This window comes from Pipra filicauda, unplaced genomic scaffold, assembly GCF_003945595.2.
Source record: "Pipra filicauda isolate LSUMZ 115617 unplaced genomic scaffold, ASM394559v2 scaffold75_size2874737_pilon, whole genome shotgun sequence".
Lineage (NCBI taxonomy): Eukaryota > Metazoa > Chordata > Aves > Passeriformes > Pipridae > Pipra > Pipra filicauda.
The window spans coordinates 1,619,078-1,646,526 of NW_024104931.1; the positions used below are offsets into that span (position 1 = coordinate 1,619,078).

The 27,449-nt window shown below is 45.1% G+C and overlaps 1 protein-coding gene across 1 annotated transcript in view; it reads left to right on the plus strand.

Annotated features, from left to right (window-relative positions):
• The window catches only part of ESRRB (estrogen related receptor beta), a 38,632-nt gene extending 11,709 nt beyond the window's left edge, over nt 1-26,923 (plus strand). Inside the window, exons 3-6 of the mRNA XM_027720081.2 lie at nt 13,155-13,265; nt 13,895-14,056; nt 20,100-20,369; nt 26,540-26,923. Of these exons, the coding sequence (XP_027575882.2) occupies nt 13,155-13,265; nt 13,895-14,056; nt 20,100-20,369; nt 26,540-26,784 (788 nt within the window). The 3' untranslated portion in view covers nt 26,785-26,923. The remainder of the gene's footprint in view (nt 1-13,154; nt 13,266-13,894; nt 14,057-20,099; nt 20,370-26,539) is intronic.
• The last annotated feature ends 526 nt before the right edge of the window (nt 26,924-27,449 follow it).

Here is a 27,449-nt window from a genome sequence, read left to right on the forward strand (position 1 = left end):
AAGTGATGTTGGTCAGGCATTTTTTTTCTCTTTCTTTTGCTCAGTATTCCAAGCTGAGAAATAAGGGTCCTACTGCTTTGCTGTGCAAAAGGATTATGAGGGCCAATTAGTTAACTTTATGTGAAGCCTGGTGGAAGCACATGGTATTAATATACAGAATTCAATCAATACACATCTTTAAAAGCCAAATCCAAGAAGGGAGAAAAATGGTTTTATACTCTTTGGTCTCCACAGAGCCAGGAGTTTCTAGAAAGAACAAATCCACAATTGTTTGATTTGCTCAAAATGCAGAATTGACAAGGGATTTTGGATTAGAAAGGGTTCATTAGTCTTTTCCATCGCTGATCAGTCATCTTATTAGCTCATCCATTCCTTTTCTGGTGCCAAGTGTTCCCAGCTGTACAGTTCTAATACTTTAACTGTTTTTAAAAGTCCCCAATATCTTGGTTTCCCCAGAGAGCCTATTCTACAGTCTCCAAGCATTCATTAGGACAAGATGTATCTTGATATTTGAGCAATGTTTTTTTTTTCCTTTCAGTAGTTCCCCTTTCAACTTTCCCTTGGTGTATCTTTTCATCCCTGGATTCATCCATGGCAGAAGGTTGCTAAGCCATGTTTTTCCTCCTGCTTGATTATCACAAGTTTGGAGGAAAACAGTTGTTTGTTTAAAGGCAAGATCTAGAAACCAGTCCTTCTCTTGACATGTTTCTCCTTGATGTCCTTGGCAGAGGGTTTGTAACTTAGTGGGGATGTTTCTGGGTCAAGGAACTGTTCTTTTGTTCAAGAAGAAAAGTGTGATATTCCATTAATAACTAATTAAGGGCTTCCTGATTTCTTCTCATTTTCCTGGTTATTCTCACCATACCTGATGTACATATCATTTCCTGCCTGATGGGCATGTGGCATGAACCTGTTCTTCAAGCAGAAGGCACCAGTACTCAAAGATGGCAAAAACAAGTAGCCATGACTTCAAGTTCTGCCTAATACTTGAAGTGCTCAGCTTGATGCTGCAGGAGGGACTTAGGTTCTCCCCTTGGAGCCTGCATATAAGGTCACCAGACATCTCTCCTCCCTACATGGGCTGCAGCTAGGCAAACAGCTGTGAATGTAGCCCTTTAAGATCTGGGGAGACTTCCCCTAACATAGAAGTGCAGGTTATTCAGGCAATGCTGAGTGAATGAGGATCAGGGCAGGAAGAGAGCCAGTGGACCAATCAATAGGTGTCTCAGATATCCAGGCCACTTTCTTTGAGAGAGCTCCGATCAATGTATTGCAACAAGGGAACTGCACGGACACCAGAGCTTTGCTGTCTCAGGTTCTCCTGTCGTGACGCTGCAGGGCAGGCAAGACTCACTGGGAAAAGTGGCAAGCAGAACACTCTGCCCACGGAGCCCAACTGGCTCAGATGTCTCAAGTGTCAGCCTGTCTGGATGCCTGTCTCTCACTTTCCTCTTCCATCTGGAATGTGCCCCCAGAGAGCATTAATTAGCCCTCACTAGCAGGCTCATATAGGAAGCTGCTGAATCTGGAGTCTAGAATTCCAGCAGATTCCAGTCCCAGTGCCCCTGTGGAGAGGCATTGTCCCCAGAAAACCTGTGCTCTGCTGCTCTTGGCCTTGCTGAAGCACCAGCAGACAGTGGGAAATGAGCATCTTCACAGCTTTGTCCAGTAGAAGGACACACCCCTCTGCTCTGCAAAGCTCAGGGAAACCTGAGCAACCTGTGATAATGCTCACTGCAAATGGAGAAGATGATACCTACATTCATGTCTGGCCAGTGGGGATGACCAGTAAAAGAAAGCATGCCCTCCAACTTGCAAGGGAGAGGCATTTTTCAGAGCTGGGCATCCTTGGTTTTGTCCACCACATTGCCTCTTTGCCCCCATCATTGTCTGTCTTGTGACTACAATGACCAAATATAGCTCTTTAACTCTGGGCGCTACAGTGTAGATCTAGATCTCTCTGGCCTTCTGGAATGATGGATAGAGAAATTTCAGCAGTTTGGCAGGTCTCTTTTAAAAACTCAATATACCTTGTCAGTTTACCTTGTCAGTTTTAGAGAGAATATACCCTTGCCATTCACGCTCTAGCCACCCATGGCCTTTCTGTTCTACAGCAATTTGTTTGTCTTCAAGACACAGATGTAATTTCAGATGACACATGGCTTGTGTATGTGGATTCAGAGGTTTTATTTTGGACGTTGGCTGGTTAAACATGACCTTGCAGCTTTGCCCTCTGCTGCCTCTCTGAAGTCGCAATCCTGTGTGTCACCTTGTAGAGTGGCATTGTGACAAGGCCAGTGATGTCAGTCTTTCTCTATGTGTCAGTGTGGTGGGTTGACCTTCACTGGCCACCAGGTGCCCACCAAGTTGCTCTCTCACTCTCCTTCCTCAGCAGGACAGAGACAAAAAATATGCTGAGAATGCTTGTGGGTTGAGATAGTGACAGAGAGATCATTCAGCAATTATTGTAATGGGCAAAACTCGACTCAGGGAAAATTAATTTAATTTATTGCCAGTTAATAAGAGAGTAGGATGTTGAGAAATAAAAACAAAACCAAAACCACTTTCCTCTTACTTTTGCTTCTTCTGAGGCTCAACTCACTCATGGCACCTACCTCCTGTGCCCCAAGCAGCACAGGTGAACAGGGACTGGGAATTTGTGGTCAGTGTATCACACTTCATCTGTGCTGCTCTTTCCTCCTCACACTGTTCTCCCACTGCAGTGTGAAGTCCCTCTCACATGATACAGTTTTTCATGAACTTCTCCAAAGTGAGTACTTCCCATAGACTGCAGTTCTTCACAAACTGCTCCAACATGGGTTCTTTCCACTGGCTACAGTCCTTCAGGAACAAACTGCTCCAGTGTGGGTCCCCCACAGGCCACAGTTCCTGCTGTAAAACCTACTTCTGCATGAACTCCTCTCATTGGCTGCAGCTTCTACCAGGAGCCTGCTCTGCCACAGACTTTCCACAAGCTGTAACTTCCTTCAGGGCATGTCCACCTGCTCCACTGTGGGGTCTTCCATGGGCTGCAGGGTGGATATCTACACTACTGTGGTCCTCCATGGGCTGTAGGAGGAAAACTTGCTTCACCATGATCTTCACCAGTGTAATCTCTGCTCCGGCACCTGAAGCACCTCCTTTCCCTCCTTCTTATCTGACCTTTGTATCTGTAGGGCTGTTTCTCCCATATTTTCTCACCCCTCTCAGCTTCTGTACTGCATGGTTTTACCCTTTCTTGAATATGTTATCACAGAGACACCATCTGCATTGCTGATGGGCTGGGCTTTGACCAGTGGTGGGTCTGTTGTGGACTTTATTGTTTCTAAAGCTGTGTTGCTCCCTGTTTTGTGCTGGCACATCTGCAGAGAACCAAATGGAGCATAAAAAGTTCAGAAAAAGAAACAAAGCTGAGTCACTAATTGCTTTCATGAAGTGCATGCACATGAAATCATGTGTTACATCACACAGTGACAAACGATTCAGCAAAGAAAATAACTGTCTAAAAAAAATCTTGTCTAGGCATTGAGATGTCATCCAATATTCCACCAACCTTTGAGTCTTCTTTTCCTTCTTAATAAAAATAATGTTTATTATGTTGCTGAAGAACTGTTGTTTTCTGCTCCCTACCAGTGCTAAAATTTGTCTTTTCAGAGTCCTACTCATGACTGAGTCCTAAGAGTGGCTTTCTGAGATATATGAGTGGCTTCTGCCCAGTTTCTTGCAGACATCACTGGTTGGCTTCCAAGAAAGAGGGTAAAGACTGAAGGGGTCCTGGGGATTTGTCCTGTGATAGACAGGTATTACCTTATTTCAGAAAGCAGACGATAGGAGTCCCCCAGATCTACATGCATTTGATATGCTAAAAGCAGGAGTGGGAATTCCCAGGACAGGAAACGTGCCCTGAATGAGGTGTTTTGTCCCAGTCTGAATGTCTTTGAAGGCCTAGTCTCTTGGCTCTCAGGAGTCACCCAGCAGCTGTTTCTTGTGCAGTGAGAGTGAAGTCTACAAATGCAAGGAAGGAGGGTAAAGGAAGATAGTCTTGATCTGGATGCAGAAAAAGGAGGCTTTTTAACAGCAAGGCAGAGATTAGGCAACCATCCAGTAAAGACATATGATTTCTCTTACCTAGGTGACTCTCTTTCTTCCCAGAGCTGTATCTGTTGAGGTGTTAGTTATTCCAAGTACAATTATTCCTTACCAAGGCTTTGTTCCTTTGCTCCTAATGCATTTCTATAAGAAATGCTAGAGAACATATTAAAATTTAACAGGGATCCCAAATTCTTTGTTACAGATCTCCCAAGCTCTTGGAATCCTATCTGTCTAATATTATTTCTGATGTAATGATTGCTGCAATGTGTGGATACTGACACTGCATGGCCAGGTAGTGAAACAGGAAGGATAAGTCAGCATAAGAGAGCCCAAAGGTCATTCAGCTTATCTTCCTCTTTCCCTCCTGTCCCTGATGTCTTTGGGAATACTCTGCTTCACAGGAACTTGCAATAACCTGGTAACCCTTGTGCTGCCCGAGTGCCTGCATCTCTGTGAATGTCGAAGGTGGTCCCCACTTCAGAGATGGTGAGACTGTAATCTCCAGATTTCAGAAGCAGCTATCTCTTAAATCCATGATTCTCCTATTAAAGACCCTGGCTGATTAGGAAACCCTGTAGCCAGTGGAACTTTGCTGGTATTTAGTCCTAACTCTTCTATTTCTCTTACCAGCTGCTAATATCATAATTTCTTCCCAGGGAATCAAATCTGTCATCCTGGACAGACATGGCTCTGTGAGGTGGTGAATTTGGTGCAGACATCTAGTATCTGAACAAGGGTTTTCAAATACTGGCCGTCTCAAACTAGTTCCACTTAGTAACTTTGTCTTCATCCTCTACTGAAATCCAGATAACTGAATCAACAGCAGAGCTCCTTTTCAGCAATGTAACCAGACGGAGGGTGTTTCATTTCTGTTTTCAAATGAAAAAATCTCTCAATGGAGCAAAGTGTTTCAAGCAACCTCTCCCTCCTGTCCCCATCCCTGCTTCCAGACCATGTGTTCTCAAAAAGACATTTGATTTCAGTGAAAGCTCAGCTGACCTCCCTGCGATATGCTTGGGTTCTTGCTTTGTGCTTCCTGGGAAGGATGAGGTCTCCTCCGGGGACCCTGGGTAATTGGGTTAGCGGCCAGCTCATGTCAGGAAATTAAAAGGTAGCCCTGATCAGGTTGCTGCTGTGTGCAATTTAATGCCTTTGTATTTATAGAGCATTCTGCCTCCAGCTGCTGCCAGAAATACCCCTATTGGAAGTATCCTAATGAAAAATTGTTTTTCTTTCTCTAAAATATCCTTATGTTTAAAAACAGACAGGCAAACCCCTGTCCTTTGAAACAGGATCTCCAGGAGCATCTTGATGTCGTACCATCCACACCCAACTATTTTCCAAGACATGAATTGAGTATTTGCAGTGTGGCTGGAGCTAAGCTGGGTAATGGTGTGGCACAGAGCACGTGCTGCCTTTGGTAAGGAGATGGTAATTCTCCAAAGAGGAGTCTTCCAGTGGATGGGCTGTCCACAAAGGCTACAAAGAGCATAAGGGCACTTGGTATCTGTTTTCTGGATATAAGAATCTCACATCGAGGACTATCCCTACAACTTCTCCCACACTCAGTGGATTATGAATCTGTTTAGTTTGGTTTCTCCAATTCATTTTGAATTATTTATCTGCCTAGGTTCTTACCACACCTAATTAAATCTCCATTCTATCAAACATGAATTCCAGGTTCCATCGATATACATCTCTGTGGGTTCAGAAAGACATCACCTCTGTACAGGTTTATGATAAAAACTTCATGCATTCTGCTACCAAAAATAGTGCTTAGTGCACTTATGTACAGAAAAGAAGAAGCAGATAAAAACTGCAACAACCATGCAGGGATGTTTTGACCCCAACCGTTGCGCTACAAGCTTTTAGGCAGTTCCGACAACACATCACGTAAGATTCTTTGAGGTGTGCAAGAATGGGATGGGACACAGCTCTACAGTAACTTAAGGCATGTGCATCAACATTTTCTCAGTCTCTGCTGACCTATGTGCACCAGTCACTCAGCTCTGCTGAGATTCTCAATCCCTTCCCCTTGCTCACCTTTGAAGACTGTGCCAGCCCTTAGGCTGCAGGGTATCCTGAGAGGGTCTTTACTCAAATTGCCTGGCACAGCTGTTCCAATTTAAGAATGAAATGATAAGTGGACAATAATTCTTACCGTTGGAAAAGCCAGTGCTGAGGTAAGAACTTCAGGAGAAGCTTCAAGGCTGCAAGGCTCAATCAGAGTTGCTCTAAGAGGATGGCCAAAGCAGCAGCATGCTGTGTTGGTGGGTCTAACTCCCTCGCCTCTGTGGACCTCCGTCACAAGCAGGCCTCTTTCCATGCAGTGCTGGGAGCCTCTCTATTGTGTCACATATCTAAAAATTGTTGGGTTTGATCCATGCTTTTCTACCTGTTCCAAAATATGCTCCACCTAAATAGACTGAGACAGAAAACTGGACTGAGAAAGCATTGTTTTGACCCCTCAGGCATTCTCTTGGTAGTGAATGGAGAGAAGTATCTGTCACCACTCCTCCTCAGGTAAGTGGCTGGCCAGTGAGATGAATGTGGAGGTGCCTTTTTCTCTCCGTTGCGTGTCAAGGGAGCCCAGATGCACAGAAGGAAGCTGTCAAAGCCTAACATAAAGGGAGTTAAATCACAACCAAGGGCTGAAGATTCCTCTAGGCAGCAAACACCTCTTAGGGGCTTTATATCTGAGTGCTACCTCTTGGAAAGCCAGTGTAGCTGGGGCTTTGTCATCCTTTAGATCCTCTTGTGAAAGGCAACCTCGGTCTTTTCCTGGCAGGCATGTTCCTGTATCTGTCCTTTTGTGCAATGCCCCTCAGCCTGCTGCTGTGCAGGCATTGTGGCCATGGTGGCATAACCAATAGAGCTGCTGTCCTGTTTCAGACTGTTTAGAGGGCTAAGAGGGGAGGCAATCAAAGGAGAACATTTGCATGGACCATGGACACAGGGTGAATGTGTGGGTGTGGGGCTTACTACAGAGAACAAGGTACTGAGATATTCTTTATTCCCATTTGCCCTTGAAGACCTTGTTAATTCCGGAGTTTCCAAGGTGACTGCAGGAGCAAGGTGAGAGGGGCTCAGCATGGGAAGGAAGATGTACATTTGAGAGGCAGCAATGGCTAATGCTGCAGAGACAGCTCTGCAGAGCTGGCTCTCATGCAGCTGGCACTGGTGGAGGAGGAGGACTGGTTTTCAAGCTGTGTCAGTTACACCAGACTCTATATGCTTTGGACCAACCACTTGGGACATGCTGCTTGTGTTTCTGTGTGTGAGGAGCTGACACCTTGTGTTACTGGTCCAAGGCATGTGAGAGCCTCTGGTGCCAGGTATCATCAGGCATCTCAGGACTAACCTGTCTCTGTGAGTCCGGGGACTCTTCAGCCAGACAGACAGCAAAGAAACTTTCTTACCTAACATAATCCTGAAAACATCAAAGGTGGAAGAGGCTGCAGCATCCTGCTTGAACTGATCTAATCTCTCTGTAGGGCCTTGCAACATAGGAGGTGGATTTTCATCTCCCCTGCCCCCTTCCCCAGACTAGTTCCCTACCCTCTCTTTCCAAGTGTAGTTTCCAGGCTTGTTGACCTACACCATGCTAGTCACTGTGTTCTTCTGGCTGTGCTGATCTGTAAGCCTCAAGTGCAAATGAGTTGGATAATTGAATCAGTCACCTACCAGAAGATTGTCATGAGGCTGACCTCTTTTTGCAGCAGTGTAAAAGCCTAATAGGGGTCTTCTCCCCTTCCCAAGCTGGAATCTGAATAACAAAAGAGAGCCTAGTCAGGTTGCAGCCTCTCCATTCCTCTTAGGAAGAGATGCCTTTTCCTATAGTCTGTTTCTTCCCTATCTTGGCAAGTCTGACTTTTATGGTCATCACTGCTCTCTTTCCTTGATAGGCTTCCTCCTGGTTCACTCATCCAAAAGCCACATCCTGCTGTCTCTCCTGAAGTTCAGAGCAGAAAGAAAGAGGGAAATTCTGGGGGAAACACCTTGGGCACAACCCTTCTCACTTCCTTTCTTCTCTGGTCTTAGCCTATACCTTCTAGTGTGGGGTGAAGTCACAGCCCCACAACTGAAGTTTGAGGAGTTTGGAATATTACAAGGCCGTTTTCCATGGGAGCAGTGAAGCTAACTAGATAGTTCCCATGGACACAGCCTTGAGCTGTGTGGCTGAAGTGCAGGTGCGCATTCCTCATTGTTTTTGTGGAAATATGTTTGTGTTGTGTGTGTGGTAAAGTAGAAGTAGGAGAACCTAATAAAAGGCTGCCTGCTGCGCTGAGCAGGCAGACATCTCTTTGTCTCACTCCCTCGTGTGTGTTGTGTGTCTTCTTCCCCCCTCAGACCAGGACCCTTCGACAGATACCCAGCGACATTCTAGCTTCTTTGGTCAGTGCCAATCCATGAACTTCAGGCTGCAGCTCTTGGGGACAGGTGCATGTGTTAGCTACAGAGCACCACCCCAGCTCAGACCCTGGGAGAGCAAGCAGGCTGTATTGGTGTGGAAACTGCAGCTCAAGGATTAGGTGGACAGTGGGCACAGGACCTGGCTGATCTATCAGGGAAGCTCAGCAAAAGCAGCCCTTTTGCCATTACTTCAGGGCCAGCACTTGCCCTGTGTTCCCTTTGGTTGTGTCCTTCTTGAGCTACACTCATATTGTGCCATGCAAACCCTGTAGCTTGGCTCCTCTGTTAGCTCTTTGGCAAGGTAGATCTTTCTGTTCCTGTCAATTCATGGGCATGTGATAGGACTGGATGGAAGGTAAGGTGAGGCTAGTAATTTGATGCGACAGCTGATATTGGTCCTAGACTGCATTTCCCACTGGCCAGGGCTTAGCTTCACGGAGCTTTTAAGAGTATTTTTAGTTCCCAGAAAATAAAAGAGAAACTAAACCTGACTCTATGTGCTGTCACCTCTGCATACTCGGCTATTTTTACTTCCGACAGTCTCGGCCTGAGTCCAGCTTTTAAAAAAAGCTGGAATTATTTTACTTCCATTAAGAAAAAAACCCTAAAGCCTGATGTTATCAAGTCAGTAAGGGGACATCTGATCCCAAAGTTGTCAGGCAGACGTCTCTCCAAGGGGCATGTCAGAGAAATGCAGGGAGCTGGAACAGATCAGCAGATCAGCTCTTTCACTGCAGAGGCTTGGTGCTGGCACAGACCTCTCTGCAAGCACTTGGAACACGAGTGGCACCCACAGGACAGTTAGAAAACTGACATCCCTGCCCTAGGCAGGATGCTGAATCGAGAAGTCCTGCGCAACTCCTGGCTCTGCACTTCTCCCTGCTAGGTCGGAGTGGCTCTGGCAGGCAGGGAAGCTGAGAGTGAGCTGCCGTTGAGCTGGGACTCAATCCCTATGGCTTTCACCACAGTCAGCTCCATATGTAGGTCAGATGGGGTGCCAGGACTGTTATTCAGGGTCCCTCCAAAGGTAACAAAATTCAATGAACAGCAGCATTTTCTTACAATACATGGGAGTGGAAGGACCTGCCAGCAAGATAAGTTATCAACGGGTGGTGCTTTCCAAACTTTGCCCTCTACTGTTGCATCTCACCTTCTTGCTGATGTCAAAAAGGAGGGTCCAGGAGTGCCTGTGGTGGCGACAGTTTTGTAGGGTGAGTCACTTGTCTCCTTTGAACAGGCCAGTTGTGATCTCTGTGACAACAGGGTTTGTGCAGGAGCTGGAAGGCAACGGCTTTCTTTTGCTTCTGTCTTGTGAGGTTGCAGCACCAAATTGTATCGAAAGGTCTTCAGTATGGATCAGCTGCATCTCATAAGTGGCTGCTGCACCTTGCAGTTAATGTTCAGGTGGCTGCATGTAATGTTCAGGTGTGAAACCTGTCCTTGTGATTCCAGTGTATGTATCACTCAGCCTTGCTCCAGCCCTCTCTCTTTCATCTCCCTTCTCCTTACACTCTCCCACTTCCATTCATATCCTGGTTTACATCCCTGTCCATTTCTTCTCTGCTCAGTGCTTTGCTTCATGCTGCTTCTCTGATCTAACCCACCACACCTCACCACTCCATTTTAATGTCCTTTAGTGTCCCTCGCAGAGCTGCATCATAATCAGCCTACCTATCTTAAAATCAACCACAGAGAAAATCAAAGTAGGGCGGCAGACATTAAGTACCTAAGGACCACAGGTTCTGATTTTGGGCCATGCCCTTTCCTTCCATCTAGATATGACCCATTAGGCCATCAGATCTTTGGGAAAGGGATTTTACCATGATGGTTATGTCTAGAGTGTCACAGTCAGGGATTAAATGCTTTTGTTTAGTGTAGCACCTGCAGGCCACTGCACTCAGCAGCTGGTGCAGGGATGTGCTACCATGGGGGTCAGTCTGTTCACCAGCTCTGCGGCTGGAGTGATGATGACAGGGTAGAACAGTGGCTCTGTGAGTGCTGATTGAAAATGTTTGCCTCAAGGAGTGTTGCACAGGAAAGGGGAACAAGAGGAGGACAAACAGTTGTTCAAAATTAACAAGCTGAAGTCCTTGGGCAAACAGACCTCTATCTGCTCAGTGAGGGAAGGAGGGATGGAGGGTAAATCTCTCTGCATCTTTCTTATCTTTCTTTAATACACTTAAGTCCTTTGTGTCCTTATAATCTGATTGAGGGTCCCTAGTACTGCTGCAACCTGTGCAGCCATCCCTCTGCCAAGCACTGGAGGCATGCTTCTCCTTGGGAGGAAGAAACAAGCTCCTTCCCCCGTTTCGTCCCTACTCCTCCCAGTTCCCCCTCCCTTTTGCTTATCAAACTGCACAGTGAAAGCATCCTGGAAGGCAGTGTGTTGGTTTCTGCTGGGCTGAGAATGGCACCTTCCTGCACGAATGACATCCTGACCACTGATGTTAAGGAATGCATCCTTTGTCTGGGAGGGTCCTGGGAAGCTCTGATTCAGTCCTGAAGTCTTGCAGCCTGTTCTGGATTCCTCTGTAATCTTTCAACAGTGTATTCCTGATCCTTTTCATTTTCATACCTGGTTGCTTGGTTTACTGGCAGCTCCTGAAATTTATGTCTCTCCAATCTTTCCTGGCTTAGAGGTAGATGTCACACATTCAGCAGAGCATGGAATAGAGGTCTTCTTTCTTAGGAAAATAGGGCACATTTATAGAGGGAAAGAAATCATGGATGGAAATGAAAATTTGCTACTTCATCCAGGACTTTATCAGTGTCATTCCTCAGGGATCTCCCTAGATAACCTCGGGTTTGGGATTCCCTGGCTGTCCTTCCTGAAATTGGTCTCTGGAGCATGTTGGGGCACCCAGGAAGGAGTCTTGCCCACAGCCTACCTGCTGCCGGGAATGGAGGTAAAAGAAGAAATAGGCATCGTTTTCAGAAACAATACCACGTAATGGAGGAGAAAGGTGGACTTATGCTTAGGGATGTCAGTGAATTCTTCATACAGAGTCAGAAATAGAAAATGGGACAGGGGAAGGAAATTACTCACTGTGACCTGAGCTCACTTGTATCAGCTTCATGTCTCCTTTCCATCTTCAATATCCGTGGTCCTCCCACAGCAGCCACCTGCAACGGCAGTTCCCTTGCTCTGCAGAGCTCCACACCTGCTCATTCCTGTTTCTCCTGCTCAGTGGGAGATGTTGCTGCCAGACTGTATCACTTAGTATTGTTGGCCTGGTGTTCTTGCTGCTTAGGGGGCATTTGGTACTGTCTGTCAATCAAATAAGTTTGGGTGCTGTAGCCATAAAGCATATTGGGATCTAGATGTTGTTGCAAGTAGCAGTTTCAAGTGGTACAGGTGTGGCTGGTGCGAGCTTTACCGTAAAAGCTTTCTCCTTTCCATGGCATAGTAAGTAAACATGGCATTGAAACGTGGAGTGACAGACATGTGCCTCCTTCTAGGGTAGAATATTCACCAGAAGACTGCAGGCTTTTTCAGGTGTACAAGTTGTTCAAAAAGCATCACTTCAAACCTGATGCGGAGTGTTTGTTTTTAGTTGTTTGTGTTTATGTATGGTATGATTGCAAAATATTAATAGCTCAATGTTATTAGTAAGTGTCTCACATACTTGGTTCCTGTGATCAGACTAGATAAACTACTGTGTGTTTCTAAGGAAGTACTCGTATAGTGTAAATTCAAAATTTCTTATTCTATTCGAATGCTTCTACATTTGTCTTGAAAGATTTTTTTTCCGCAAAAGCCACTTTTCCCAGAAGACTAAGTTATCCCAATTTCACAACAACTGATTACCAGAGACCATATGGCTGGTCAGAAATAACTGATAACTGGACAAATATCTATGAGTTTTTTTCACAGTTTCTTTTTAACACTGTATTTTGTACTAATAGCACAATTTAGTTGCTGTTCCTGGTCTATTGATGCTGCTATGGTTTTTTGCAAGGTGACAGTTACTGGTACTTCCTAGTCACTGGGGACTATTTTCAATGTGCAATTTCCAGTTTGATTCACTGTTTTGAAAGAGCTGCAACAAATTCTTCAGTGTCTCCCTGCTTCATCTTTATCATGGCTTTATTGTAGTAGAAGTTGTTTCTGTTTATTTGGATTCTACTCTTATTACAGGTGCCTTACTTGATCAAGGCTGAAACATTTTTGTTGAATTCATAGTTCATTATCTGTTCGCTATAGGTCACTTTTTTCAAATATAAATAGTGAGAGGTCACAGAACATTTAAGTTTTCATTTTTAAGAACAATCTAAAAGCTTAGTTTTATAACTGCAGGTTTGATTGACATTTAAAGTCTTTCTTTTTAAAAGCAAGATCATCTAGAGGGCATTGAGTTCTGAAGCTTTTCATTTGCCATTAGACTGATGGTGATTCAAGAGTTTGAATGGGTTAATTTCTGTCTTCATTAATGTTTTGAATAAAAGTAAAGCTCACAGCAGCATGCTTAGAGCTGGAGGCAGTCTAGTTGGTATTAAGATTGCTGGGTTCAGCTGAGATCTCAAGTGTTTGAGAGAGGGAAGCTCCCTGGAGTATGGGGAACATCTTACTTAGCAAATTTAAGCATCTGAACGTCAAGGTTCCCTAAGGCACTAAGGAATCGTGAGGATTTTTTTTGTTTTACCTGCAGGTGTTCGTCTGGATCGAGTCCGTGGAGGCCGACAGAAATACAAGAGGAGACTGGATTCTGAGAGCAGCACTTACCTGAGCTTACAGATCCCTCCCCCGGCTAAAAAGCCATGTATGTATTAGCCTTGAATTGTTGCCCTCTGAGCAGCCACTATATTTTTTTTCATTGATCTCCCAAAACGTACAGAATAGCAGTTGTCACTTCAAATTCCTGTGTCAGTCAACAGCACTAGGATTTTTTTCTTACGATCATAGTGTAGAGGTAGATTAGGTGGGCCTAAGGTACAGCTCAGGTACTGTTATTCATTGTACCTAGGGTTAAATACAAGACCTTTCCTAGGAGATTATGTAAATCCATTTAGTGATAGTCTGATCTTTTCCTTTACCCAAGCTATGTTAACAAAACTAGTCCGATGCTGATTTCTCTTTTTAATACTACCCATAGTTCTTTAAACTTCTCCACATCCTACCAACTCCTTTGTGTCTCCTTCTCCCCTTGTTGGACCCTGTTGAGACAATGGCTGACAACATTACAGCAGCTTCCTGCTTTTGTCATCCCCGTGCAGAGCTGGTTTGGCACAGGCAGATCACTACAGCTTGTGTAGCTGCAGTGTAGTCTTCTCCTGTTGTCACCAAAACCATTACTGAGGTCCTATGGGTTCTGTAGTCATGTCATATCCCAGGAGGGTCCACCTTTTATCATGAGAAATATAACAACGACTTTTCCTTTGAAATGTGCAGTGACTAAGATCGTCTCCCACTTGCTGGTGGCTGAGCCAGAGAAGATTTATGCCATGCCTGATCCAACCATGCCGGAGAGTGACATCAAAGCCCTGACAACCCTCTGTGACCTGGCAGACAGGGAACTGGTGGTGATCATTGGCTGGGCAAAGCACATCCCAGGTAAACGGAATTACAAGGGTGTAACATGAACATCAAAGGGAGCTATTATTTATCTCTGCACTTATCGGTTTTGTCTTCAACTAGGATTTTTTCATGTAGTGATGCATGGAAAGTTCTGTCACAGAAAACTGCTTGTGGTGGGCTCTCATTGGTAACAAACTCCAATGCAGCCTATGATGTAGGTGCATAAATCGATGACTCTGTATGTATGTGCCCTGGGATTATGCAGAAGGCTTTGATATGATACAGTGAAGTTCTCTGTTGTATTTGGCATTGAGTGGCCCAGTGAAAGCACTTGGGAAACAGCCTTTGGGATGGTACAGTGGACTTTTGTGATCTTGTATTACATCAACATGACCTAGGTCTGTTGTGTTTATAGGTGAATAAATGTTATGGCAGTGCCTGGACTTTACTGCTAATAAAAAGGCAGGTACACACCGTGTCTGTAGTGGATGTTACAGAGTCACAGAATATTCTGAGTTGGAAGGGACTCACAGTGATCGTCAAGTCCAGCTCATAAGTGAATAGCCCATACAGGAATCAAACCCATAACCTTGGCATTACTAGCACCAGACTCTAACCAACTTTGCTAATTTCAGGATCATTCTTGCCCAGACTCAGGAAAGCTTTTGTCATAATGGATTCATCACAGAACAAGTCCCACTGTGATAGACAACATGCTATTGTCAGTGAATCTCCAGGCTTCTATGTTGACAAATAATGAGGACAACTTATTGGCAGTGTGACTGGCCTTGGAAGGCTCATTGACTATATTCAGTGCGTGTCTGTGTGATTGAGTGGCATAACAAGTGTCTCACACCTGCAGGTAGGGTGGACCCAGGCTGAAGGAGCATACATAGCCATCAAGGAAGTTCTGAGGGCAAAGATTTGGACTGGGAAGGGGAAATGCCCCCTCTCTAGTCTCTCTCCAATCACTCCAAAAACCAGATAGGCTGGATCTGTGTGTAGAGAAGGCTCGCCAGGGAAGTCAGAGGATATCCTTGGGGTTTACATGGCTGCTTTCCAAAGATTGCTTCAGACATTCACTATGAACAGTGCACTACAGCTATAAACAGCTTACTTCAGCTATCTGCTTGCCTTCTGTCCCTCTTCCTTGTGTCAGGAGAATATCCAAGGCTCTACTACAGGATCACAGGATTTATTGCATGCTGTCTCTGTCTTCCACTGCATGGATCTGTGTTCTCTTTCTTTGCTTCTTGGCTTTAAGTTCTTCGGTGTTTGGTGAGGCATCTTAACAAGAGTGATCAGAGTTTAGTTCTCCCATGTATTTTGCTTCTTTCTGTAGCTCCTCTTTTGGCTTTTTGGTAGCTGCTTCTCTTTTTCCAGAGGGAGTATTTCTCAAGTGATTCAAGAGTTAGTGGTTTTCTGAGCTATATGGAATATGGATTGTTATGAGGTGGGACTGTGAAGTCTGGAGAAGCTTTTTCAGGACGGTGTTTCTGAGTAGAGGTTAATCTTGGTGGTGCCCTTCTTACAAGAGATCTGCAGTATCTGCAGGGATTACACCCATCACTAGTGCTGGAATCCATCTGGGGCTGATTCATCACAAGTGGAGTTACAGTGGTGATTAGGGAACTCAGCCTGGATTGCTCTACTAACCCAATACTTGGGGTGTTAACAGGAGTGGCTTTAAGGCAATGCAATTAGCTGCTACGGCTTTCCAGTGAGGTACCATTGTACATTCGTCTAACCTTGGCTATTTCTGTTCGCAAAGAGGGCCCTGCTGTAGTTCCCCAGCTTGTGGCAGTGAGATGAGCATGGGACGCTCAGCTCTGAGTTCCTACTGAGTTTTCCAGCCTGGTGATATTATCCCAGAACAGGAGTATAGTAGAGATTGCTCCCACACTGTGAAAGGGGTTCTTCTTCTCCTTTCTGAAAGCAGGACATACCTGCTATCATCTCAGATTTCTCTGTGTATTTTTCTCTCCTGCAACCCAGTTGGACAGCCACAGCCTGGCACAGTTCAGACCAGCAGCAGTATTGTACAACAGGACTGTGTGCACGTGAGAGAGCTCAGGGATTGTTAAACGAGAGCAGTACTGAGAAAAAAACATAGTAAAAGACAGTTCATAAAAATGGAACAAAATAATCTGTAGTTCTGGAACAAGTATGAAACATACTGAGTTAGGCAGCAAGGGGGCAGAGCAGGGCAGGGCCAGGAGACTGCCACATGTCTAAATTAACCATGCCCTGTAGTTCTGCCTTCCAAGGATTTTGAACAAAAAGTGACATTGCTTCCTGTGTGCAGGAAATCTTGGTCAGAGAAGGATGGAAAAAGGAGAAAAAGTTACATATTCCTGCCTTGTATTCACACTGGAATTAATAAAGAATGGTGTGACGTTAAAGTCATACCAACCCTTTAGGATCCCAAGTATCAACACAAACCTCTGCCCTACAGTCTTAGCAAACAAAATCACTAAAGCTTAAACACACTCTCCTATGATAATAATAATAAAGCATGATTTAATGGTATTTAGAAAATGTTATTAGCTCAATAGCCTTATTAGCTATTAGCTCAAAAGCCACACTTAGCCAATGTGGAGTTGTGCCCTTCTGTACGAGGCCCCCTCCCCACTAGTCACTCTCCCCCCATGCTAATTGTCTTTGAAAAACATCCACCTTTTCTCTTGCTTTGATGCAGGGTGACAAGACTTCTCTTGAGGGGTGACAATGAAGGCTCTCCCAGGGTAGCTGTTGTACTGTTCTCACTAGGAAGACGATAGTACTAGCACAGAATGAAATATGGCAAGTGGAGTGACAGCAGCTGTGTCTGGAGTGGCCTCAGATCCTATAATTACATCTCCTTTTATTACCTCTGCTAATGGCCCTCCAGGATGACAGAAATGATAATAAATTAACAGATTATGAACTTCACTTGCCACAAATTATGTGACTTTTTTTTTTTTTAATTTGGGAGCTCCCACTGCCAAACCACTGAAATAAAAAAGGAAATCACACACACAAAAAAAAAAAAAAAAAAAAAAAAAAAAAAAAACCTGAATGTTACATCAGCTACTGCAAATAAAGCAGCTTTTCTCAAGCTGCACCTGGAAAGGAGGGAAACATGCATGCAGCTCTGTGCTAGAGCCAGGGGCTTCTCTTTTGGGAGCCTAGGGATGGCAGTGGTGCATTAAGCAGCACCTTTCAGGATCAGACTTGAGAAAAGCAGCAAGAAACAGATCACCAAGGGTATTTGCTGGATGCTGGGCCATCAGCAGCAAAAGGGTTGGATTCTCACAATTCATGGGTGCTTAAGACAACCAGGCAGTTAAATTTCACAACTAGAGATTCCCTGGTGTTATAATCCTATAATAGCAAGCCTATGATTTTGGCCAAGTAGCATTTACTTTTTCTGATCTCAACTTTGATAAAACGAGAGAGTTATACGATCATCTCTTTACTGCAGTGATTCAGGCATAGTCCTTTAGCCCTTGCATTCCACATGTGTAAATACTGGAGGCAAAGGGTCCCGATTCTGTCAAACGTCTCAAGTCCAGGCTTGACACCACAGCACTCCCTCTTCACACCTTCTGCTGGAGCTGAAGTCCTTGGCTACCTGGGAATGCTTCTGGCCAGGGGCTTTCCCAGGTGGGTGGGGCAGTTGCAGCTGGCTCTCCTGTTCTTCTTGGCACAGGTCATGTTCTCTCCTGTTCTCACCTATCGTAAGAGCCTCTGGAAAAGGGGTGATTAACCGGGATGCTGAATGTACAGGTTACTGCTACGGTTAAGTAATTTCTTCTACTTTATTCTGTAGCAGAAAAGTATGAGCCATGCCTGTCCTGGATCCTCTTGCTCTACTGCATGGCAGTTTCTCAATCTTTAACAAATTTTGTTGGCAGGCTGCAGTGAGGTGATGGTGTAACCCCTTTTGTAATCCAAACAGGGAATGAAGATGCAGAAAGGCCACATGACTGACCCAGAAAATGGACTTAAAGCAGCAGCAGCCTAAATGCTGGACTGATCTCCATGGTCAGAGCTAGGAGAGGGGTGACCAAAGGAGGGAATTCAGGTTCTAAAGACTGCAGCAGTGGCTGTGCACAGACAGCATCATTACCTCTGTCTCAGGGCTAGTCTCATCAGTTCCCTGTCTAGCAGGCAGAACTGGGGAGACATGATCCCAAGCCTTTGAGCTGCATCACCCTACACTTGGACTGAGTCAGGAGGGCTGCATTCCAGAGCAGCACAATTCTGAGTGCAGGGCATAAGGGGCAGAAGGGTGAGGTAAAGGATGAGGCACACACCTCCCAGCCTGAGCAAGAGGTAGGATTAACCAGGATTTAGGGCTACATGGAGTACAGGAATCAGTCTCACAGTCATGGAGCTGGATTTGCAGCTCTTCTCCCTAGTAGCCTGGACTCCTCTTTAGCTGTTCTCTCTGACACTCCTCCCCAATGGTTTATTGATTCTTCCCTCCCACCCACTGCTCCCCTCAGACCTTGCACTCACAGCACGTGACAGCTGATTGGTATCTGTTAATTAATGTGGCCTGGGGCCTCTTTTCTATTCAGTGGCCTGATAAGGGAAATTGGATGTCCAAGGGCTGCCAGGCCATTATCACCCTTTGCTTCCCCTGGCAACACAAACACAAAACATGGCGTAGAGATAAATAAATACCACTAACCCACCCTTCTGCCTTCCTATCCCCAGCTGAGATAGTGCAGATAGAAAAAGAGATCCCACAGTCAGTCAATATAGCAATCATCAGGTCTTTTGTTAATTGCCAACTTGATAACAAGAGAAATCAAATGATTATCATGGTGACTGGCTACGTAGGCCCTGATGTAGGGCCAAGAACTGTGAGCAGAGGGGGCTGTGGGATAAAGGAGTCCAACTGACCCTTGAATGCAGCCAGTGGGCTGGGAGGCTTCTGCACAGAGGCTCATGAGGTCTCTTGGTGATCCCTGAGGCTTAATATGCATCTGGGGAGAAAACTGACAGGGGAGATGGGTGGAGCATCGCTCTCCTAGCTGAGAGATACCTGGGTGTCCCATTCTCTCACAGCCCTAGGAACCTTTAGAAGGAAGAAGCTGTCAAAAAAGTCAGTTTCTGCCTGTTTGTGATGGGCAAATCTGCCTAGAGGGGACCAACACATGGTGCATGACATTTTTGTTTGTAATGGCTGTTATAGTGCCCACCTCCCAGGATTTTTCATCATTTGGCCTTCAAGGGTAGCTGGTATGGAGGGCATAACAGACGCAGTTTTCCTTCCCATGCACTTTTTTTCCCCCCCTTGAGGTGGAGAGTGCCTCTATGTTTTGTCCTCTCTGCTTTCTCAAGTAGACTCTGGGGATGTCAGGGTCTATCTCCACATGGTGATTGCTCTTTCCGTATTTGACAAGAATATTTGGTTCATTCCTGGGTGCTGGTTCTACTGCTACCAGGTTTGGCTGTGATTTAGGTACTTGTAAGGCACTATAAAGGTATTTTTGTCACTGGGTAGGGTTGTTGGCAGAGCTGATAGTGTGGAGATCAGGATGTGATGAGGAATAGACGAGGATTCTGTTTACAAAAATATTCAGCTTTTGAACACATTTCGGTGCTTTGTCATGACTGGACCTTTTCTCATGTTGGCCAAAGTCTGAGATTGTAGTTTACTTGCAATCAGGCCTGCCATTCCCATCTGTCACATCAGATCTTCTCTACTCTTTGGTCCCAGCTGCAGTACAAACCTACAAGAGGAACAGTGAGCAGGACAGTAGGGTACAGAACAGTTGCTGCTATAAAAAAAAGCAGTGATCATTGAAACAAGGTTATCATTAACTTTGGGCTGCCATAAATGCAATCAGAGCATCAGAACTCCTGTTTGAGACTGTGGGTGGGCATGGGAGCAAAGAGAAGGATAAGGTCCGTGTGTGCTGATTGCTACAGAGATAGGGTCACTTTAGTGAGCTTTTTTTGTTTTTCTTGACAGCAGCAGGTCAGTAGGGAAGAGTGCTTGGTTTGAATCTCGGGACACTAAGGACCTTAGGCTCCTAGAGGCTTTGCTGCTCACCCATTTGACCCTGCTTGTCTTTTGCCTCAGGGTTCTCCAACCTCTCCCTCGGGGACCAGATGAGCCTTCTTCAGAGTGCCTGGATGGAAATTCTCATCCTGGGCATTGTGTACCGCTCCCTGCCATATGAGGACAAGCTGGTCTATGCTGAGGACTACATAATGGATGAAGAGCACTCTCGTCTGACAGGGCTGCTGGAGCTCTACCTGGCCATTCTTCAACTGGTGCGCCGCTATAAGAAGCTCAAGGTGGAAAAGGAGGAGTTTGTCACACTCAAAGCTCTGGCCCTTGCCAACTCAGGTACAGCCCTGGCCCAGCCAGCCTTGCAATCAGGGAGTCAAGGCTCATGCTGTTATTTGGGAAGAAACTAGAGCCTACTGCCTGAGACTGCTCTGCTTGTGTCATGCAACATTCTCAAAGCTCCTTTCTGTCCACAGAGCAGGACTTAAGTTTGAAAGCAGGGAGAAATGAGGCTTACTGCTGCTGCAGCCCCAACTGTGCTCTGGCCCTGTAGTAGAGAGTGGAACCAGACAGGGATGGGCTAGCTGCTGGTTTCTAGAAGTAAAAAAAGCCCTTCTTCATTAGCAAGCCAACTCCAGTGCCATAAGTTCGGAAAAGGGAATGTGGACCACACCTGCATCCACCTCGGTAGTGTTGGTCAGGTAAAGCAAACAGGGAAACCCTGGTCCCAATTTCAAATGCCACCAAAAGCTGTGGGGTTGAAGCTGCCTGGTCCTGTCCTGGAGATGTTCAGTGACCACAGACACTGAATTCCCCTTTAACTGGGAGACAGTGTGGATCTGGATTACAGCCCTCAATTGATCAGGCTGCAGTGTAGAAAAGCTGGACAGACACGTATTTGCTCAAGAGTCCCATACTGCTAAAGCTACTGTGTGACGAGGGCTCCCTCTACATCCCCTGAGTCTCATTGTCTCGCACCATATCTCCTTGCCGAACTGCATCATGCAGGTCACAAAATTCACCCTTGCAGCCCAGCCTTGAAACCAGTATCTGTTTGGCTAAAGCTGTTTTACAGAAAGACACCCTGTGTGAAGCTGGAGAGAATAAAAGAGGGTGAATCTACATCTTCCATGGTAGCTGACTCTAATAATTAATTCTTCTCTCAGGTGTTTTGTTGTTTTTTTTTAAAGGCACCATATCTTTAATGTCTGTTTGCCTGAGTTCAGCCTCCAGAGATGAGTCTTTGTTGAGCTGTGTCCTATGACTCCAGGTCTTTTTATACCTAACAGCTTGCCACGATAAAGTTCCTGTTCCTTAGTTGCATTCCTTGGCTATGGATATATTACTTCAAGTGTAAGGTCCAGGATGCTGTGAGGCTGCCCTACCCCACCATTTTACACCATTCTGTTCATCTTTGCCATCCATACAATTCATAGCAGTAGCAAGGTAAAAGAAAAAAAGAAAAGAAATAAATTTCTTACAGCTCATTGATAAAAATGTTGAGTAGCATCTGGTTTTTTTACTGATCCCCTGGATTTTCACTAGAAAACTCCTCCTGCAGGGTTGATTCACCACTGACAGCTACTTTGAGATCTGTCATCTAACCAGTTACTAATCAATTGAAAGTGTTCTTTATTGATATTGTATAGTGCTAATTTTTTAATGAGAATGTCCTGTGGTCCTAAGCCAAGGGCCTTATAAAGCTCCAAGTCTATTATATCTGTGCAGTTAACTTTATCAACCAAACTTGTAATCTCATCAGAGAATGAAATCAAGTTTATTTGACAAGACCTCTCTTCCAAAGTATCATGTTGACTGGCAGTAGAATCACAGAATCATTTAGGTTGGAAAAGACCTTTAAGATCACCAAGTTCAACTGTTAACCCACTGAAAAACCATGTCCCTAAGTGCCACATCTGCACACCTTTCATAAATGTCATCAGTCTTAACTGAATGTCACCTTTATTTTTCCTTTATTTTTGCCTTGGTTCACATCAGGCTAGCATAGAAATTATCAGATAAAACCCAGGAAAATATGTGCGTTATTAGAAATTTTTCAGTCATCTTGAATTTCTTAAAAATACCAGGACTTTTAATCATTCATCTGCCCTAGATGGCCCTCAGCTAGCAATTTTAGAACTGTTAAAACCAAGATATCCAGCTCTCCTATTTCTGTGAAGTTTGCCCTAATAGTTCTAATATGTTGTTACATAAACAACAGACTAAGAAATCATCATCATATAACACAAGTACGTAATGCTTCTCTTTTCTAAACAAGACAGAAATACTCATTGAGGACTTCTGTCTTTGCTGCACTGCTGTTAATAGTTTAATCATCTCCAGGTGAAAAGATACGCCCTACAAATGATCATTTTTCTTCTATTTCTTAAATATTTATAAAACTTCTTTATTGTCCTTAGCCCTTCCAGCCATGGCTTTTCCTCCTATGTCCTTCACTTCCCTTATCGATTTTCTACACTTCATAACTTCTGATTCATATAAATTGCTATCTAGCTCCCTTTTTCAATTTCTCATATATTGCTTTTTTAGCTCTAATTGCTGCCTTCACTTTGCCACTGAACCAGGATGGGCAGATGGCCAAGGCTGGCGTCTCTCGACTGTGGAACGGTGGCTTTTGGTGATGTAATCAACTTGTTAAAGAACCTGTCTACCAGGAAGGTCATGGGATTAAACAGGAAGAAGGGCTCCTCAGAGAGGCTGAATTGCTAAGGTAGTGGTTGTGACAGAATAAGTGCCCCACATTTATCTGGCCCATGCTATGAGCAGAGACACTGCAGGATCTGAGCCTTGGTGCTGTCAAGTTCTTCACAGTGCAACAGAAGCACTCTCTGTTGTTGCTCACTGTGTTTTCAGGACTAAGCCCAGAGTAAGCCTTATGAGACAGTATGTATCAGGAATGGAGAAACGCTGAACAAAGTCAGAGCAGGACAACTAACACTCATCAGATGCTTTGGGTTCTGATTCCAGTGGTGTGGAGTAAACAAACCAAGGTAAAGGTCAGGAAGTACAGGCCAAAGCATGTTCTCAGCTGGATGGAAAAATCCCCTCTGACTTCACTGGTTTCTCCTACTGCAACTAGAAGTGCAGCTATGTAGGAGCATAATCCACAAAAATATTGCTTTGTTATTTGTATTGAAAGCTATGAAAGTAAAGCATGAGATTTTGGTTTTCATGTAATTAAAACTTCTCACAACACATGCATAAGGAAGCTAGAATAGGGTAAGTGTATTTTTCTACTGTAACTTAACATTCAACCTTCACATTCTTTTAATACCAGTTCTTTATCGTTGTGTATTTTTGACATGAATAAACGTCTGCAAGTATGTGTCTGCATGCAAACAGCTGATTGCTAAAACGGTAGGAAAGCAGTCTGGACCAGGCTTCAGCTCCCTTGAGTCAGAAATAGGGTTTAAAGATGAGCACTTAGATTAGCACCTGTGCTGTCTAAACCTGCTTTCTGCCTTCCCTCCCATATAGATAAATTCTTGAATTTTCCTTATCCCTGCTGGGTATAATTGCTCATGCAACCCAGGTTCAAGGGACTTTCCTCTCTTCCATGCGGCCCTGTGTATATTGACCCTTTGTTTCTAGGAATACAAACAAATGAAAACAGAAGTGGGAGCTCAATTGCTCTTCACCAGAGAAGAAGCTGACAATGGGCTGATCTGAGTATGCAGTGTGACACACCAAGGACACGCCTGCCGGGACTGGCAAAGATAATTCAAGGGAACTTTGTCTTTAGTAAGTGCATTTTAGAGAGCTGAACAATGAATTCTTAATGCCCAGAGCAGCAGGCAAGTCCCAACAATATGATCACCCATTTTTTAACAGAGTAGAAGTGCTAAGACTTAAGTCGTTACCCTTCAGAACCAGCAGTCTTTTTTAAAGCATTCCTAGGTCCTCTTTCCTTAGGATAAAAATCAATCAACCTATGTATTGAAGAGCTCTCCAGCTTAACACACAGCACGTATTCATTTTAGGACATGCAAGATTGTCCAAACTTTATTTCCTCTTTTTTTTTCCCCAATGCATTTTCATGCTGAGATGGAGTGAACAAGATCCGGATCTGGCAAGGGGATGTGTAGCAAATTCTGTACCAATGGGTCCTGTGAGGTTCCTGCTCCTGCCAGAAAATGCATGAGTCAGTTGAGGAGGCAGTGGGCTTTGTCCATTCTCACACCTGCCCTTACCCCATGCCAGTAGTGCTGAAGAAGGGTTCCCGGCATGAAGCCTGGCTTCTAGGCCAGCTGACCCTCAGGGACACGGTCAGGCAGCCTGCCCCCATCTCAGTGCTCTGACAGCTGTAAAAATTCATAGCTATTGATTTCGTAATTAACAGTTTATCAATGCCATCGATACCGGTTCACTGATGGATTGCAAGGAAATTAATCCTGCAATGTTGTTTTATTTTTTGCAGTCAGCTACCAATTTTGAACTTTCAGCAGAGAGAGGTGGTGGTGGGGCAGGCTTTGATCTTTATTTCCCAAGTTCCTCTTGCTATATACACGTAGTTATTTAATGCTGTTAAGTCTTGTCAATATCAGTACCCAAAACCAGAGCAACCACTTTGACCTGCAGCGTGGCTCATTGCCTGGTACTTCTAGCACCCGCTGGGATCTGCAAACTCTGACAGGCTGTGTTTACTTCTTCCCCTTGTGCCTCTAGCCAGAAGGACATTGAAGAGAAAGGCTGGAGGATGTTTCCCTCCAAGTTTCAACTTTTGATACTTCCAGTCTCCAAAATGACCTCTGCGAATGAGTGGGAAACAGATCCTACTCACTTCTCCTGGATTGTGCATGGAAATTTTTCAAATGTGCTGCCTGGCTGGGAGAAGTTGCCAGACTGACTTGGCAACATCCTTCTCCCTTCCTACTTTTCAGAATTGACCTCTGTGTCTAGCTCAGGTCACTGTGGTGACCTACCAGCCCTTCTCTGAGCTCCTTTGCCTGGTCTTTTGGGTACAAAGTGTAAACGTAGCAAGAACAATTCTTCCTCAGTAGGCTTCTTGGGAATACAAGCCTTTAATATCCTCTAATTAGTGAATTCCTTCTAAACAGCTTCTTAAACAGCTTTCTTGCTAGACATAATATTTTCCCAACTGTTGTAATACTTTATAAATCATGCATCATAAATATTTTTAAATTAAATGTATCTCATGAAATTCATAGTGTCTAATTTGTGACTGTGTTCTCCATAGAGATGACACATGTTTCTACAGAGATTTTGGCAGTTCAGATGGCTTTCCTCCCCTTCACTGCTGTCACACTGGGAAACCCATGTCCTCACATTTGTGTTTGTGAGTGGGCTGAGCCAGAGCACTGCCACACTGCAAAGCCCAGGCTGTGGTGGCAGGCAGTGCAACTACAGGTGTGCATGTGTGCTTGCCAAAGTGTCCCTTTGCTGTTGCTTCTGGATTCATTGCCCTGTGGCAAGAATCTTTATCAATGGGTTAAGTATCGATTAAAAGTCTCTGAATAATGAAGACATGGCAACAGTGTCTCCAGCTCTGTCAGGGTTTTAAGAGAGAAGCAAGAGGAAAAAAGAGCAAACCTTCAGTGATGTTGTGCCTGGTTAGCTTTTCTAATCAAACCTCTCTGCTCTTTGGTGCTGCTCTCTGGCATTATGACTTAACCACAAGTTTAGCAGCCTGTTCCACACGATTTCCTAGCTCGACCCTGGACTCAGTCATTACCAGCTTCACAGACACACCAAGGAACTGTCTAGCCTTGCAAACCCTGCTAGCCCCTCTGACAGCTTTTAGGAATCTAACTGGCAGCCTAAGGGAAGAGGAGATGTGGGTTTCCTTTATTTAAGCAGGAAGCTCCCTGAGCAGCTGCTGGCAGTCTCTGAAAACAGGGGCATATGTACAAAGGTGGGTCTGGCAACACCCCTGGGCACGCTGGTTGTGACCTACTGGGGCTTTTCTGTCTTGCTGACACCCTGAGCAGCTGCAAGGCAATTAGGCAGTTTAGACAGATGAAGCGCTATAGCAGTGTTAATTATTCTTAATGAGATTGCTCCCAAGCGGCAGCACAGCAGCTGCTGCCCCTTGCAGGGTGACTCTCACCATAAGGAGCATGGAGGGCAAGTAAATGTGCAAATCACAAAGGCTCCTGGCCGACCCCTGCACAGCCTTGTGGTGGCTGGCAAAATGGGCAGCACACAGGGCACATGTGTCACCTACCCCTGGCAACCTTACTGTCTCTGCACTGCTAGGGCCAACACACTGGGCTACTGCCAAACTTAATAGCAGCAGCACCAACACCTGCCAGCAAGGTGTTTTTTTCCCCTTAAGAAACAAACTAAACCAGCAACAACACTCCCACCCCCACTCCCGGGGGGGGTGGGGGCATGGGGGAATGACAAAACCAAAACAACCAACAACTACAGAAAAGAAGAAGAGAAAATATCCTTAACTTCAGAACCATAAATGATTTCCTTCCTCATGTCTGACTTGTCTGTTTGCTGTCTTTTCTCCCTTCCCCCAGACTCCATGCACATAGAGGACATGGATGCAGTGCAGAAACTCCAGGACCTTCTCCACGAAGCCCTGCAGGACTACGAGCTGAGTCAGCGCAATGAGGAGCCCCGGCGAGCAGGCAAGCTGCTCCTGACCTTGCCCCTCCTGCGGCAGACGGCTGCCAAAGCTGTGCAGCACTTCTACAGCATTAAACTGCAGGGCAAGGTTCCCATGCATAAACTCTTCCTAGAAATGCTAGAGGCAAAGGTCTGACAGCCCCAGCGCCAGCCGACAGTGGCCGGGGAACAAACTAGAAACAAAGATGCAGACAACGGAGTAATCCAAACAGCAGCAGCAGCCACCGCCGGCTTTTATCTCCAATCATTTATTATGGAAGAATTATTTAATGTCTGTCTGTCGGCGTGACTGCAGAATCTTGTGTACAGAAGGGGGGAAACTTTTAATCAGTCACCTGTTTCTCTTTTTTTTGTTGTTTTCTCTGTGGGAAATACCAGAATATGCTCTTGCACTTGTTGAGGCGGTCATCGGGGCTTAGCCCCTCTGATCAGCGATGCTCTCAGCGCTGTCCAGGCTGCCTGCTCCCCAGCTCCCTCTGCCAGTGCTGGAGGGGGAGTGGGGACAAAAGCAGGAAGAGAGGAAGAACAGTCAATATAAACTTTATCTGCTGGTGTTATGAGGGGTCAGTTAGAAAGGGAAGCAGCCGTGGTCCTTCTTTTTGTCACCTTTCTGCCTCTAACCATAGAGCAGATGCTCCTTTGGAGAAGAGCACTGCTGGACCTCTCCTGAACAAAAAGGTTGCCTCCCAGGCTCCTCTAACACTTGTACATACAGGCCCCACTTCTTACCGGGAAAGATGCTCCTAACTGTGTAAGATATTCTGCGACCTTGTACAGTGTGTCATTACGCCTGGCTAGTCC